The sequence below is a fragment of the Mobula hypostoma genome, chromosome 8 (assembly GCF_963921235.1).
Source record: "Mobula hypostoma chromosome 8, sMobHyp1.1, whole genome shotgun sequence".
NCBI classification, from domain to species: domain Eukaryota; kingdom Metazoa; phylum Chordata; class Chondrichthyes; order Myliobatiformes; family Myliobatidae; genus Mobula; species Mobula hypostoma.
This window is the reverse complement of record NC_086104.1, coordinates 25,320,100-25,337,899: the sequence shown is the minus strand read 5'-3', so window position 1 is coordinate 25,337,899 and position 17,800 is coordinate 25,320,100. Positions and strand designations below refer to the sequence as shown.

General features: G+C 41.1%; 1 protein-coding gene across 4 annotated transcripts in view; it reads right to left on the bottom strand.

The window, feature by feature from the left end:
• The window catches only part of LOC134350076 (muscarinic acetylcholine receptor M3-like), a 401,102-nt gene that overhangs the window by 213,848 nt on the left and 169,454 nt on the right, over nt 1-17,800 (bottom strand). For 2 of the 4 annotated variants that reach the window (XM_063055000.1, XM_063055001.1), the window contains exon 2: nt 1,230-1,369. In XM_063055000.1, the coding sequence (XP_062911070.1) occupies nt 1,230-1,261 (32 nt within the window). In that variant the 5' untranslated portion in view covers nt 1,262-1,369. Of the gene's footprint in view, nt 1-1,229; nt 1,370-17,800 lie in introns of those variants that run through there. The other 2 variants (XM_063055003.1, XM_063055004.1) reach the window with 1 other exon arrangement.

Sequence of the window (17,800 nt, the reverse complement as noted above, 5' to 3'; positions counted from 1 at the left end):
GAGGGCAGCACCGACAGGACAGCTGGCCTACAGGGGCCAACCAAAACCCAGCATGGATTTCAGTGTGCCCGCCATGCCCCTGTTCTCTCCCACAATGCCTCCAGCACTTCCTAACCTGGGTAGATGTAACAGGCGACACTGTGGCATAAGAGCCTGGTCTGTGCAACAACCAAAGCCATGCAGCTCCCCCACCATTGGTCATCTGGCCAATGAACCAGACTTGCAGTATTTTGTATTACCAGTGCCCATCAGGGTTTTGTGATCAGAAGATAAACACTTAAAACAAACATTTGCACGATTTGTTGGCCCAGAGAGGCCACTAAAACCAATTGCACTGCCATCTTATCAGAAGTAGCAAGACACATACCAGAGCTGGGAGCACAAATCTTAGAGTAACCGTTCAGTGCAGCATAAAGGAGCACTACATTGTCAAAGGCATCTTAATTCAAATGCAAAGTTTCGGCAAAGCTTTATCAAAGATGTTGAAGTTCCCTGGCATTACTGAAAATGAGCCTGCAGTGCAAACACTGCTTGCGGCATTTCAGTACTAAACTTTAAAAATACTTGATTAATTGTGAAATAGAGCAGATAAATATAATTTTTTAAAATTTCACGGTTAAATTCACATAAAAACCCTTAGGCAAAATTAACTCAAAGGAAGTATTTGAGGAAGTGCAACATTCCTGGTTACTTGAACTGAACAAATACAGTCAACATTTTATAAACAGCTTCTTCCCTTCCATCATCAGATTTTTGAATGGACAATGGACCAACTCATGAACAGAACCTCACAAGCTTAGCTCTCTTTTTGTACGATTTATTTAATTTAATTTAAATATTCTTCATTAAAGAAAAAGATATATTTCTTATTGTAATTTATAATACTTTCATTTGGTGCCCTGTACTGCTGCTGCAAAACATCAAATTTCACGACATTTGCCAGTGATAGTAAGCTTGATTCTGATTCAGCAAAATAATTTATTAAAAATTCATTATTTTCAAAATTTCCCTATACTATAACAGCGACCACTTTTCAAAAGTGCTGTAGTCAAAAACGGTGAGATTTCCTGAGGCAGAATTAAATGTTACATATTTGCAAATCCTCACCTTCAAACTGGTCACCTGTCGATTCCTTGACGGTGAAATGTTACATCTCTACCCTTTTCAAAAGAGAATCATAATAAAAAAGCTTTGACAAACACTGAATTAATGAGATGAAGATCACTTACGCGTGCCCTGAATTGACTTTGCAAGTAACCATTCCCTGTGAGTAACACTCTCACGGATCTGGAGTCAAGCCAAATTATAAGCAGAACAAGATTGAAAGTGCATCACCACGCCCCCTATCTCTTTCAATATCTCTGTTTACCTGAAGATGAGAATGATAAAAATCATTATTCTTATGAACATAAACTACAAACCACAAATAGCAATATCAAATCAATAGACTAACCTGAAATTACTTTGTTCTATTTTCAAAAAACTCTGCGAGTCACTTTAAATTAATTGGAAATAATATATCAAAATATTCAATTAGATTTTGGGATTCACATGACCCCTAGAAGACAGAGGGTAGTGGTGGAATGGGTGTTATTTTGACAAGGTATGTGGCTGGTGGTGTTATGCAGTGATTAGTGCTGGGACCATGTTGTCTGTGACAGACATATAAATGATTTGATGAAACTGTAGGTGGATTGATTGGTAATTTTGTAGATGACACAAAAATAGGTGGAGTTGTGAAGAGCGAGGAAGTTAGTTAAAGGAAACAGCAGGCTATATGTAGGTCAGTTGTAAAAATGGACAGAGCAAGAGCAGATGGAATTTAATCTGGGTAAGTGTGAGGTATTGCATTTTGGGAGGTCAAATATAAAGAGAAAAGAATACAAGTCTAGGACACTCAAGAACATTGAAATACAGAGAGGTCTTGGGATGCAAGTCGTAGCCCTCTGAAAATGGCAGGACAAGTAGGCAGGATGCTAAAGTTGGTGTATGGCATTCTTGCTTTCATTGAGTAAAAAAGCCAAGAAGTCATGTACAGCTATAAAAATTCATTTCGACTACATTTGTGGAATTGTGTACAGCTCTGGTTGCTGCATTACAGGAAAAATGTGGGAGTTTTGGGGAGGGTTCAAAAGTAGTTTATCAAAATAGGATTTGAAAGCATTAGACACAATAGAGCTGGGATAAATTTAATTTGTTTTCTCTGAAGCATAGAAAACTGAAGAGTGACCTGATAGATGTATATAAAAGTATGAGGGGCACAGATAGTCTGAGTCCCTGACTAAGCTGGAAATATCAAATGCTGGAGGGCATAGATTTAAGATAAATCCATGAGATGGAGAAGCTAAAGTCAGATGTATCAGTATTATAGTGGAGTAAAGAGAATTACAGACGCAAGAGAACGGAGTTGGCCAGGATTGATTGGAAAAGAACACTGGTAGGGATGATGGCAGAGCAGCAATGACTGGAATTTCTGGAAGCAATTTGGAAGGTACAGGATACATACATCCTAAAGAGGAAGAAGTAGTCGAAAGGCAAGACAGCACAACCATGGGTAACAAGAGGAGTCAAAGCCAAAATAACAGCTTAAGAGAGGGCATATAATAGAGCAAAAATTAGTGGGAAGTTAGAGGATTGGGAAGCTTTCAAATCCCAACAGAAGGCAACTAAAAAACGTAATTAAGAAGGTAAAGATGGCATACAAACGTAGGCTAGCCAATACTGTTAAAGAGGATACCAGAAGTTTCTTCAGATGCATAAAGTGTAAAAAAAGAGGTGAGAGTGGATATCAGAGTGCTGGAAAACAATGCAGGAGATGTAGTAATGGAGACAAGGAAATAGCAGATGAAGTGAATAAGTATTTGGCATCAGTCTTCACTGAGGAAGCCACTAGCAGTATGGTGGAAGTTTCAGGTGTCAGGGATCATGAAGTGTGTGAAGTTACTATAACTAGGGAGAGGTTCTAGGGAAACTGAAAGGTCTGAAGGTACATCAGTCACCGGGAACAGAAGGTGTATACCCCTGGCTTCTGAAAGAGGTGGCTGATGAGATAGTGGAGGCATTAGTAATGATATTTCAAGAATCATTAGATTTTGGAATGATTCCAGATGACAGGAACATTACAAATGTCACTCCACTCTTCAAGAAAGGAGAGAGGCAGAAGACAGGAAGCTATAGGTCAGTTATTCTGACCTCAGTGGTTGGGAATATGTAGGAGTCGATTATTAAGGATATGGTTTTCGGGTACTTGGAGGCACATGATAAAATAGGCCGTAGTCAGCATGGTTTCCTCAAGGGAAAATCTTGCCTGACAAATCTGTTGGAATTCTTTGAAGAAATAACAAGCAGGATAGACAAAGGAGAATCGGTTGATGTTGTGTATTTGGATTTTCAGAAGGCCTTCAACAAGTTGCCACATGAGGCTGCTTAACAAGCCCATGGTATTACAGGGAAGATACTAACATAAATAAAGCAGGAAGCAAAGAGTGGGAATAAAGGGAGCCTTTTCAGGTTAGCTGCCGGTGACTAGTGGTGTTCCACAGGGACATGTATTGAATTCTTTTTATGTTATATGAGGGGTGAATGATAAGTTCATGGCCTAAGGTAGAAGGAGATGAGTTACTAACTTCAAACATTTTTGCATTATCACTCAAAGAGTTGAACTACACATGCATGTAACGAGAGTGTCTTGGACCTCCAGGTGGTCTACAGCGGGGGTGATTGATAAGTTCATGGCCTAAGGTAGAAGGAGATGAGTTATACAGCTCTCATTATATGCACGTGCAGTTCAACTCTTTGAGTGAAAGTGCATAAAGTTTGAAGTTAATAACTCATCTTCTTCTACCTTAGTCCACGAACTTATTAATCACCCCTGCTGTGGACCACTTCTGGAGGGCCAAGACGCCGACTTCTACAAAGAAGGGATCCATATGCTCCACAACTGCTGGACTAAGTGTGTAATTGTAGGAAAAATAAATGTGCTAGGTTTTCTAAAATTGACTCCTTCTACCTTAGGCTATGAACTTATCAATCACCCCTCATATGTTAATGATTTGGATGATGGGATTCAATCACAAACAAGAGAAAACCTGCAGAAGATAGAATTCCAAGCAACACACACACAAAATGCTGGAGGAACTCAACAGGCCAGACAGCATCTATGGAAAAGAGCACAGGTCATTAACTGTACTTTTTTCCATAGATATTGCCTGGATGATGGAATTGATGGCTTTGTTGCAAAGTTTGCAGATGATACAAAGATAGGTGGAGAGGCAGGTAGTTTTGAGGAAGAAAAGAGGCTACAGAAGGCCTTAGACAGATTAGGAGAATGGGCAAAGGACTGTCAGATGTAATACAGCGCTGGGAAGTGTATGGTGGAAGAAAGAAAATGCTGACTATTTTCTAGATGGAGAGAAAATACAAAAATCTGAAGCACAAAGGGGCTTGAGAGTCCTTGTGACACCATTCTTTAGGTCTTCTAGGAGCCACTTTGCTTAACCTTTTTCTAATTGTGTCCACTTTTTGCTATTAACTGCACACCATATTTTTGGCAAGTTCATCTTAGCTTTTCAGTTAAGCTGCCACTGTATGGCACAATGACGTTCTGTCTGGAGGTCGTCTTTGTCGTGGTGTTGTGTTCCACTCCATTCCTTTCTCAATTATGTGCATAGGGTAGACATTTTTCTTGAATGCTTTGTCAAAAATGGGGTGTCCGGTTAATAGCAGAAAACGAGGACGCAATTAGAAAAAGGCTAAGCAAAGTGGTTCCTAGAAGACCTAAAAAAAACTGTGTCAGGGAGTTGTGTACTCCATACCTCTATCACTAAAAGTACATATTGATCTGACTTCAAGGCCACCAAAGACCAAAATAGCAGAATTTAAGAGAGCCTTAAAAAAAACCTGGGAGCAGAATGAAGTGGAATTGCTGAACACTGCCTATCATGCTCATGTAGGCCAAAGTTTGATGAGGCCAACATCCTTGGCAAGGAAGAGAATGCCTACAAGAGAAAGATTCGGGAATCACTAGAGATGGAGAATGTGGGAGATGTAAATGTAGGTTCTGAGAGTGTAGAGATAGTTCCAGTCTGGGACCACACATTCCTAAAGAGGATTTGGCCTAAAAAATATCAGCCTATCAGAAAAAGGCTAATTCAGATGAACAATAAGGAACAGGCAGTTCAGATACAGCCAATCAGAGTATTAAGTCCTACCCATGCCCTGCTCACTTGAGAGGGTATCTAAGGAGATGTCTCTAGGTGACTTGTCATTTGTCTAACTTGTGCCTGAGGAAGATGGTTGGGTGTACTGTTGAAATGTTGTAATTGTTATCTGTAAGTACATGACTGTTGAGGCCAAAGAATAGTATGGGTAGATTTGATAACCTGTCACATGGCTTCCATAGTCAGGAATTTATTTAGATACAGAGTGGTGAATCTGTTGAATTTCTTTCCACAGACAGCTGGATGTATATTTAAGGCAGAGGTTGATTGATTCTTGATTGGTCAGGGTGTGAAAGGGTATGGGGAGAAGGCAGATGATTGGAGCTGAGAGGAAAATTGAATCAGCCATGATGAAATGGTGGAGATGGGTTAAATGGCATAATTCTGCTCCTATGACTTATGGTCTTATCTTATAAAAAGGGGAAAGTTTAAAGGAGATTTGTGAGGCAATTTTTTTAAATATAGGTTCCTAAAAAGTCCTGCCAATGATGGTGGTCAGTCACCATTAAAGAATCAACAATTACAGTGCCTAGAAAAAATTATTCACCCCTTTTATTGTTTTACAATATTGAATCACAGTGGATTTAATCTGGATTTTTTGACACTGATCAACAGAAACGTCTTTTGTGTTGAAGTGAAAATATTGGTCTAAATTTATTACAATTTAACACAATGGATTTCTTAATTACTTACCCCCTTCAAGTCAGTACCTTTGGCAGCAATTACAGCCTTGAGTCTGTGTGGATAGGTCTCTATCTGCTTTGCACATCTGGATACTGTAAAGTTTCCCCATTCTTCTTTAAATAACTGCTCAAGCTCTGTCAGATTTCATGGAGATCATGAGTGAACAGCCATTTTCAAGTTCAGCCACAAATTTTCAATTGTGGATTAGGGTCTAGACTCTCTGACTTGGCCTCTCCAGGACATTAATTTTGTTGTTTTTTTAAGCCATTCCTGTGGAGCTTTGGCTTTATGTTTGGGGTCATTGTCTTGCTGGAAAACAAAACTTCTCCTGCAGACTACATCAGGTTTTCTTCCAGGATATCCTTGTATTTTGTTGCATTCATTTTACCCTCTAACTTCACAAGCCTTCCAATGCTGTAGCAAAGCATCCCCGGCACATGATGCAGCCACCACCATGCTTCATGGTAGGGACAGTGTGTTCTTGATGATGTGCTTACTCCAAATATAATATTTACTCTGATGGCCAAAAGTTCAGTTTTGGTTTCAGCAGATCATAGAACCACCTTCCAGCTGACTTGAGAGTCTCCCACCTGCTTTCCGGCAAACCCTAGCTAAGATTTCATTTGAGTATTTTTCAACAGTGGTTTTCTCTTTTCCACTCTCCAATAAAGCTGCGACTAGTGATGCACCCAGGCAACAGTTGTTGTATGCACCATCTCTCCCATCTCAGCCACTGAAGCTTGTAATTCCTCCAGTGCTGTCATAGGCCTCTTAATGGCCTCCCTCACTAGTCCCCTTCTTGCACAGACACTCAAGTTTTGAGGACAGCCTGCTCCAGGCAGACTTACAGCTGTGCCATATTCTTTCCATTTCTGGATGATGACTTAACTGTACTCCAAGCGATATTCAGTGACTTGGAAATTTTCCTGTATCCATCTCCTAACTTGTGCTTTCCAATAACCTTTTTGCCAAGTTGCTTGGAGCTTTTTTTTTGTCTTCATGGTATAGATTTTGCCAGGATACTGATTCACTAGCAGTTGGACCTTCCAGATACAGGTGTATTTTTACTACAATCAATTGAAACACCTTGACTACACATGGTTATCTCCATTTAACTAATTATGTGACTTCTAAAACTAATTGGCTGTACCAGTGATTATTTGGTGTGTCATATTAAAGGGGGTGAATATTTATGCAATCAATAATTTTGTGTTATATATTTGTAATTAATTTAGATCACTTTGTAGATATCTGTTTTCACCTTGACATGAAAAAGTCTGTTGATCAGTGTCAAAACAAAAGCCAAATGAGATCCACTGTGATTCTATTTTGTAAATCAATAAAACAGGAAAACTTCTGGGAGGGGATAACTGCATATTATAGGCACTGTAACACTTATGAAGCATTAGAGAGGCTCATAAACCAAAAAGGAACAGAGGTATACAGACCACGTACAGACACAGGGAGTAAATTTAAACAGGCATCATAGTTAACACCTTTCATGGGCTGAAGGGCCTATTCCTGCACTCTATTCTTTCTATTTTATTAAACCTGCGTTATTGGCATTTAACACAGATATATGGAATTTTTGTTCCAATCTACATTTCCATGGAATTGAGTCAGATTTTGGAACTGGAAGGCAACAGACATCCATTATTGTACATTTAGTATTGATGACTAAAGATACATTTATTACTTCAGGTTTGTAACAAGCAGTGCGAATATTGAACAAATCAATACTTTGTTTGAATGAGGGGTATATTATAACCATTAAAAAGCAATCAATGGCAATAAAAAGGTGAATTGTTAAAGGACAGAATATCAAGGAGGCAATAACCTGGCAGTCTGGTTCCCTATCCACAGAGGGGTAGAGTAGGCTTCAGCAATCAATAACAGAGCTCACATCATTGTATAGACACGAAGTAGAAGCTGTAACATTATCACTCCCCAAGTTCACAGTCTTGAAAAACAGGGATTGTTCATTAGATCCCCAGAACAGAATTTCAGTATTGTCCCACAAGTAAACACAGGGACATAGTTTGAACTGTCCACTTGCAAGTGTCAGCTACTAAGTACGTTTTGTGTGAAACTCACATCACAATTCAAATTGTGTTTTTGCAAACTGAGTTTACTTTTTTGTAGATTAAATTCCTGCAACATGAACAAGACACCTACACGTGATTGAATGTTCAACGTTTTAAGGCTCCCATTTTTCAGTAAAGGCTGGAGCTTTGCCTTTTAGCTCTTTGTTTACTGGCAATCAAACTGCGTGAGTTTCTAATGGTATTCATGACAGCCCGAGAGAGATGAATCAACCTCTGGTGCCCGGTGCACCTGCTTTGGCTCCAGTGTCATTTGGCTGGGTGTGAAATTTCCTGATCTAATGCCAAGGTAAAAAGAGCGCAGTCATTGGAAATAGTGGTGGAAGACTGCAGAAACATGAGGCTGGAACACAATAAAGATATCTTGTGTTTCACTCAGTTACTACAGTCACTGAATCTCACTCTTTGGTTTCATGTCATTGATGAGGTCGCCATTTTTCAGTCAAATAAATTCACAGATGAAGTAAAAAAATCCTGATTGCTATAGTCTCCAATTTGATTCCATTATATTTCAGCTCGATTGTTTAATGTTATTTCCGGTATACAAGTGTAAAGAAGAACAGAATAATTGTTACTCCAGATCCAAAGTGGCACAAAAAAACCAGCAAGATAAAGAACAAAATAATATAAATACATAAAATAGCTTATATGCACGATTATTTGTCCATGAAGTGATGACAATCATAAGGGTATCTGTGTATAAGGTGACTTTGACAGGAAACGATAAAGCAGCGGTGGTGGGTTGTGGAGGGGTGGAGGTGTTGATCAGTCTTACTGCCCGGGAAAGTGACTGCCTTTCAGTCTGGTAGTCCTGGCGTGGAAATGACATAACCTCCTCCACGATGGAAGTGGGCCACAGTCCATGAGCAGTGTGGGTGTGATACTTCATGATGTTACCTGCCCCTTTCTGGCACAACAGTGGCTATATTTCATTAGGAGTTTGAGAAGATTTGGTATGTTACCAAAGACACTCTCAAATTTCTGCAGATGTATTGGGGAGAGCATTGTAACTGGCTACATCACCATCTGGTGTAGGGTGGGTGGGTGGTGGTGGCTACTGCTTTGGATCAAAGTAAGCTGCAGAAAATTGTAAACTTAGTCAGCTCCATCATGGGCACTTCTCTCTGTAGTATCCAGAACATCTTCAAGGACTGATGCCTCAGAACGGCAGTGTCCATCAACCCATCACCCAGGTCATGCCTTGTTCTCATTGCTACCATCAGGGAGGAGGTACAGGAGCCTGAAGGCACACACTCAGCAATTTAAGAACAGCTTCTTCCCCTCTGCCATCTGATTTCTGAATAGACATAGTACTATTGGACTAATGCTCAGGTTCAAGCAGACATGGTTAAGAAAAAAACTAGAAACTGAGGCTGCAACTTTGGGAAAGAGAAGGATAGGTGTTGACATTTCTAAGATATTAACGAAGCGTGATAGGGTGCTTTGAGAGTAACTATTTCTACTATTTGGTGAGTCTAGCATAAGAGAGCCCTATCTATCAGCACCAAGCCCTTTCATGTGTGAATTCTCCAAATATCTCAACAGGTGAAAGGAGAGAAGGAGAGACCATCTTGTGCAAGCTGTAATTGATCTCTAGTGAGGAAAAGACTTTGCCAGGTGAACAGCTGATTTTCATAATTTGTATTTTTCATAGTTCTGATGGCCAGTCAGCCTGTTCAGTCTCAGCCAATTCAAAGTACATTTATTATTAAAGTATGTATACATTATACTACCCTGAGATTCGTCTTTATATGGCAGCTGAGAAACAAACCCCAAAAGAACTCATTTAAAAAAAGGACTGTCAAATATCCAATGTGCAGAGAGGAAAAGAACACAAATTGTGCACACAATAATAGTAAGCAAACAGCATTCAGAACTGAAGTTTTACAAAAGACACAAAGTCCGGCATCTCTGCAGCACAGCAGATCTCAGCCTCAGTTCAGCGGACAGCTGAATAAATGTTGTGGTGTAGTGAGCAGAATTAGCCTGTCCCTCCCCCTCTCGTCCTGACACCGTGACCTTTCCAATCTGGCCCGGTGCTTAAATCATTCAAACAACGGGTCTGGACCCTGTCATCATGACTCAGCCCGCATCCAACCTTTCCAATTCAGCCCAGTGTTTAAATCAATCGGAGATCAGAACTTTCCTCGCTCCCACTTCCGCTTGCCTTGACCATGCCTTGCCTTCACTACCATCTCCATCTCCTCTTGCCTTGCCTCTGCTCATCCCCCCTCCATCATTAACAGTGATCAGCCCTAATGCGTTATTAATAAAGTGTTTAGCAGCTTTCCTTGTTTTGTATTTTATTGCTGATCAGTAGTGGCTGGGCATCACCAGCGTCATCTTAAACACACAGAACCAGCTAAGTTTAAATTTGGTTAATAGATATTTTTGATAACTAAAGTTACAAGGCAAAGTCATATGTATTTAGATAGTGACAATACTGAATTGCATAATAGGTTCAAGGATCTAAATACCCTGCCCTGTCTCTTGCTCCACATGCAACTCATCTAAGTCAGGGTGAAAGTTGTGTTACTATTGAAGTAGTAACCCATATTTGTTTTTATTCCACTACAAGATGAACCTGATTTCCTTTCAGGCCACAAACAGTCCACATTTCAGATCAGAAAGTGTTATGCTTGAATCCATCTGTTAGGTGAGGAATAGCTGGTGCCACCATGCTTTTCCCTTTAATTTTGAAGTTGAATAAGGTTGTAAATACTTGCGTTCTAGGCTGTAGATCAGAAGCAGAGATATACGCTCAGTGGCTATTTTATTCGGGACACCTGTACATCTGCTCGTTAATGCAAATATCTAATCAGCCAATCATGTGGCAGCAACTCAATGCATTAAAGCATGCAGACATGGTCAAGAGGTTCAGTTGTTACTCAGACCAAATATAAGAATGGAGGAAAAATGTGATCTAAGTGACCTCGACAGTGAAACGATTATGTGTGCCAAATGGGGTGGATTGAGTATCGCAGAATCTGCTGATCTTCTGGGATTTTCATGCACAACAATCTCAAGAATGGTGCATGAAACAAAAAGATAGGTAGTTCTATGGCTGAAAACAGCTTGTTAATGAGAGAGGTCAGAGGACATTGGGTAAACTGGTTCAAGCTGACAGGAAGGCAACAGTAACTCAAATATCCACTTGTTATGTGGTGTGCAGAAGGGCATCTCTGAATGCACGACATGTCAAATCTTGAAGTGGATGGACCACGAACGTAAACACTATGGTCACTTTATTAGGTACAGGAGGTATTTTCTTTAATGAAAAAAGTTATAATTATTTTTGTGCCTCAAGGCATGAGCATTGTGGTTCCTGCACTACTAAGGTAAAACGCACATCCCTTTCTTTTCGCATGTATCTGAGGATCCACGTATTAGAGATCTCTTATTGGTTACACCAAATTTTCTACAGGTAGCAGGAAAGATCGGGCAGGTGGGGCTCGTTAGCCTTGGGCGGCAGCCCGCCTAGGAGAGGGAAAACTCTGAGTTTAAACCTTCGGTGCCTTGTGGCCATACCCACCCGTGGGAAAGGCTTCAGGAGTAAACCCCGAGGAAGAATTCCAGAGCCAGGGTCCCTTGATGTTGTTACAACTCAACTCTGGCAACCTCTGCGTTGGCACTGGTGCCAAGCTGTATCGGCACTTGCCCTTCCCTTGGTCTACATTGGTGATGTGGAGAGGGGGAGCCCACTGCATGGGCAACAGCCGGTTCTTCAAATCTTCCTGCCCAGGCTTGCGCCCGGGAGAGGACACAGTCCACCAGAGGTGCAAACCCATGATCCCCTGGGATTGACGGCTGTCTACTAGTAGGAGGTAGCTCAATTTGTGTAACAATAGTGGGAGACACTTGGAGCATTGAGATGCACCCTGGCTGCTTAAGCACAAGAAGAACCATTCACTTCACCCTGATGAAAAGAAAATTCTTACTTGTGCTAATAAAGGCATTCGTTAGTCTTGCAAGACCATGGATCTGCGCCTGGAAAGTCTTCACTCTCCAGGGTGCAGGCCTGGGCACGGTTGTATGGAAGACAGTTGCCCATGCTGCAAGTCTCCCCTCTCCATGACACCAATGTTGTCCAAGGGAAGGGCATTAGGACCCATACAGCTTGGCACCAGTGTCATCGCAGAGCAATGTGTGATTAAGTGCCTTGCTCAAGGACACAACACGTTGCCTCGGCTGGGGCTCAAACTCACGACCTTCAGGTCACTAGTCCAATGCCTTAATCACTTGGCCACGTGCCCACACTACTTGTGCTAATACTGTAAATATCACACAGCTTTTTCTAAATTGTGATCCACCCACACAAGACCACATTTGTAAGATCCTATGCATGCATACCATATATATTAGGAATAACGTCATATTGTCAAAAATGTCTACTGCTACCTGAATGTCACTTTGACAATGTTTTTTGCATCGCTCAACTGCACCACATCCTCTATTAAACAGCAAGCCAACAATTGTTGTGTGGCCCACTCCATCACAGTTAAAGTCCTCTCCACCATTGAGCACATCTACATGAAACATTGTCGCAAGAAAGCGGCATCCACTATTAGTGGCCCCCACTACCCTGGTTGTACTCTCTTAAGGAAGAGGTACAGGAGCCTCAGGACTCACACCACCATATTCAGGAACTGTTATTACCCCTCAACCATCAGGCTCTTGAACCAAAGGGGATAACCACTCAAAATCACTTGCCCCATCATTGAAATGGTCACACAACCTATGTACTCACTTTCAAGTACAGTATGTCTCATCTCATGTTCTCAATATTTATTGCTTATTTATTTATTCTAATTTTTTTTCTTTTTGTATTGCACTGCTGTCTTTTGCCTACTAGTTGAACACTCAAGTTGGTGCGGTCTTTCACTGATGCTATTATGCTTGTTATTCTATTATGAACTTATTGAGTATGCCCGGAAAAAAATAAATCTTTTGAGTTGCATATGGTGACAAATATGTACTTGGATAATACATTTACACTTTACTGTCTAAATTCCAGATAAAGTGTAGCCCCACGAGTGAAGAGAAGGAAGTTTGGTGCTGCAATTGGAATTGTAATTCCGGTCCCTTGAGACAAAATATGGCAAAATTAGTGGGGAAAAAAGGTGCGGATACCAACTAAGATTAAACAGATTGCCCACTCTCAATTGGATCTGTAGCGATATGCTAAACACAGTAATTAGTTGAGGATATACAAATAAAGTGCATCAAGACACGTAGTTGATATGCAGCTGTTTTTGTGATTTCCGAATCATGATTTTCCTTTATACTTGCATACAATGAATGTCCAACCTCACATTTGACTTTGCAAAATTGCCCTGACTCCTGCTGCCTGTTAATCACCACCAGCAGGTTTAATTAATTCAAAGGAACCATTCCAAGAATAAAATACAGGTGCAATGCTTCCAATTTCAAATCATTATTTTATTAAGGTAATTACATAAAGGACCAGTAACAAATTAATTGGATAAAACAACCACAAAAGGCAAAGACATTTTATTTACTAATTTAGATAACAATCAAATCTAAAAGCACAAGTGTACTATTAAACAATTAGGGGAGGAAATTTGCTCAATTAAAGATCAGTGATACAACCAATTTGTTTAAATCTTCATTTAAATTATCCCAAGGAGTGGAAAGTAGAGCTTGGGAGAATGAATGTGCTCTTCCCATAAGGAGTGGTTAGATTATTCCAGACTCACCCAACATTACTCCTCCACTCGCACACTCACCTCCCTGGACCCATCTTGTCTGATTTTTGACTTTCTTTTGCCCTGAGCGGCAACTGAGTTTGTTTTGCCTCTGCAGATTGCAGGCAGATTTTAAATGAGACACTAGATGGAATCTAGCTCAATATTCTGAGGATGTTGGTAGGAAGAAATGAGGAAGGCAAGGAGTCAAGGCGGATTTTCTCCCAACATTCACATCCGGAATCAGAATTAATATCACTGGCATATGTCATGAAATTTGTTGTCATGCTGCAGTAGTGCATGTAATACATAATAAAAAACACTATAAATTACTATGGGGCTCCCTGGTGGTCCAGGCCAACCATAGATATTGCATCCTAGCTGACTACGTGATATGCAAGCCAGGAATATATGAAACGGTTCCTTCTCCATGCAACTGATGAATCCAAAGGAATGGCACAGACTGATACAGTTTGGCACCAGTGGCATCGTAGAAGTTGCCAGTCAGCACTGAACTTGAAGAACTGCCTTAGGGACTCCAGCTCTGGACTTTCCCTCAGGAGGTATTCCCAAAGCCTTCCCCATGAGTGGATATAGCAGCAAGGCAGTGGAGGTTTGAGATCAGAGTTTTCCTTCTCTTAGATGAATGGCCAACCACGGCTGATAAAGCCCCATCTGCCCAAAGTGACTGGTTTTAAGGCACCAGTAATCTACCTTTGCCCCTTCTCCTGTCATGTCAAATAGTTCTGCCGGGCTTAGTAGCTAAGCCACATTTGAAAACCAAGTGCTGGTCTTGGTTGTCAGAGGCTATTTGAGGCGCACGCCATTGGGAGCATTTACTAGGTAGAGGGAACTTATCCCCATTACCAGCCCCGGTTATGATAACCTTAAGGTGTGTGTATATATAAAACCTTAAAAAAAATGTATTCTATATAAAAAAAAATAAATAACAAAAAAGAGAGGAAAAATAGTGAGGTTCATAGTCCATTCAGAAATCTGATGGCAGAGGGGAAGAAGCTGTGACTGAAGTGTTGTGTCTTCAGGCTCCTGTATCTCCTTCTTGATGGTAGCAATGGGAAGAGGGCATGTCCTTGGTGACGGGGTTCCTTAATGATGGATGCAGCCTTTTTGAAGCATCACTTTTTAAAGATGTCCTCGGTGCCGGGGAGGCTAGTGCCCATGATGGATCTGGCTAAGTTGGCAATTTCCTGCAGCTTTTTCAATCCTTGCAGTGGCCCCTCCATACAAGACGGTGATGCAACCAGTTGGAATGCTCTCAATGGTACAGCTGTAAAAATTTACTAGAGTCCTTGGTGATATACCAAGTCTCCTTAAACTTCTAATGAAATATAGCCACTGTCATGCCTATTTGTAACTGCATCAATATGTTGTGTCCAGGATAGACTTTCAGAGATGTTGACAGCAAGGAACTTGAAACTGCTCACTCTTTCCACTGCTGATCCCTCGATGAGGACTGGTGTTTGTTCCCTCGATTTCCCCTTACTGAAGTCCACGATCAAATCCTTGGTCTTCTGATGTTGAGTTCACTCAACCAACAGATCTATTTTGTTTCCGTGTACCTTCTCATCACCATCTGAAATTCTGCCAGCAATGTTGGTGTCATCAGCAGATTTATAGAAGGCGTTCATCTTGTGAGGGGATCCAGGAGTGCCCCTATTAACTGTCTGAAGAGAGACAGAGAGAGACATTTATCATTGATGGTTTGTTTGGAAAGGAGAGAGAGACGAAGATTGACGGTTGGACTGACACGGGAGTTAACTTTGGAGTTTTACTTCGCAGATAAAAACTGAGCAGCTCGAAGGTTGCTATGGTGACAAACAGGACATTATTGATGTTACTTCCAAGGACTTGTTGCCTGCCTGCATTCCTTTACAGACAAAGGAAGGAGGGACTCTTTGAATGACAGGTGATGCTCAGCCTGGTGAGATAAATAGGAGCTCAGATGGTATGGACCTCAGACACATGATCGGGACACTGAACGAGCATTGTTGTGCCCGCAGAGAAAGTGGGTTTTGGAGGATCGGTCAGGCGGATCGGTCCAATTGCTCTGCTAGTGAAAAATCAAAGGCAAGACCGGTGGGGAGTTGTCCATGTGTCCAACCCTGGCCTGGGCAGACAGCTCAACCACACCGAAGTAAGGTCCCCTTTGTTGTTAAGTCACAGTCGGTGACTTGTGAAGGATTTCGGAGGATGACGAGGAAATCGACGACAACAGCTCACCTGAAGACTCAACTCATTCTCTCTCTCTCTCCGTCGCTATTCAACTAAATTCCACGAACTGAACTGAACTAAACTTTACTCAACATCATAAGACTGTATCTTTTTACCCCTGGACTTAAAGAAGCTTGGTGTTCATACATATTTCTCCACATTCACTGATTTACTTACTTATATATATAATTCTTGCTAACCTGTTTGATTTATCTTCACTTAGTTTACTGTATTGCAAAGTTATTAATAAATATTATTAGTTATTAGCAAAACTAGACTCCAAAGTGGTTTCTATTTCTGCTGCTCTCTTTATTCCCGTCCTGGGTCCCTCACATAAATTGGGGTCTACGTCCGCGATATGAACAAACTGGCTGGGAGGCTGGTTTGAATTGATTGGGGAAAATCCCCTTTGATTTGGACTTTTGATTTTGTTGTGTGGAAAAACAGCAGAAATGGATGTTAGAGATTTTCTGAAATCACCAGACCTGGTGACTTTGAAGTTAACTAAAAAGTATGAGTTGCGGGAGATTGCTAAAGAATTGAAAGTTGAGGTAAAGAAGGGTGTGGCTAAGGTAGAAATTCAAAGAAAAATAGTTTAATATTATATAGATAAGGGAATGTTTGATGAGGAAGCATTGGAGTTGTTCATGGAAGGTGAACCTACTGAGAATGAGCTTAGGCTTCTATTGGAAATATTAAAGAGGGAGCATGAATTGAAATTAAAACAGCTCGAGAGAGAGGCTGGAGAGGCAGAAAGAAAGAGACAGCTCGAGAGGGAGAAATGGCAACGTGAAGATCACGTGGCAGAAAGGCAGAGACAATTTAAAAGGGAGAGGTTGCACTCAAGAGGTTTAGTGTTGGACCTTGATGATTTTTACAGCTTGGAAGGGTTTGTTCCGTGGATGAATTTAAAAGTTGTGTTCCCGATGAGGTAAGGGTATACCCTGTGGCAGAGGATGCCCCTATCCTGCAGGGGTCTGTTGAAAAAGCAGACAAAGAAGTTTTAACCCATGAGGTTGAGTTTGCTCTGGATGAGAGTTTCCCAGAGAGCAGCTGGGAGGATCAGGGTAACCTGGAATTTGAAACTGGGACTAGTGATGATGGCCTAGAGGAGGCAGCTGTCCCGATTGCGTGTGTTCAGATTGTTGAAGTACCTGTAGATTCACAGGGTACTGAACCTTGTGGTGAAACTCAGTTAAGGTCTGAGGTGTCTGTCTTGGTTGAAAGGGAATGCAGTCCTTTTGTGTCAGATGGACTCGGTTCAGTGAGTAAGGGGTTAACCTTGGCATCAGTGGAATGTGGGGATTCTCAGTCATTTGTATTAGACCGTGTTTTAAAAGTTGGTCATGAAGTGGAACCTGGTGAGGTCGGTGTTGTTGAAAATAATGGCAAAAGTGCTGTTTCTGGACTTTTGGATAAAGTGCTGGGAAAGGTTGAATTGATTGCACGACCTTTGACCCTGCTTGCAGGACAAAAGCCTGCTGAGGGAAGATGTATGGCTCTGTTGAATTCGGTTTGGACATTTGAGCACCTGCGAGGTCATAACATTAGGCAGTATAATGTTATGGAGAAGGAAGAAAATTGCTATGATTTTGGAGTGGAAGTTGCTATGGAAGCAAGTCGAAGTATAGGTCGTAATCAGATGGGTAGTTTGTTTGGTCTCTTTCATAATGTATACATGATTCTGATCAGCCTAATGATGGTACTGAATTTAATAAACAATGGAGGCATGTTGACAGCTCTCCAAGATAAGAGTGTTTCAGTAATTCAGCAAAGTTGCTTTTGAGGCCTACAACAGAAAAACCAAAGGTTTAAATTATTATGTGTCACAGACTTTTCTACCTTCCAGATTTCAGCA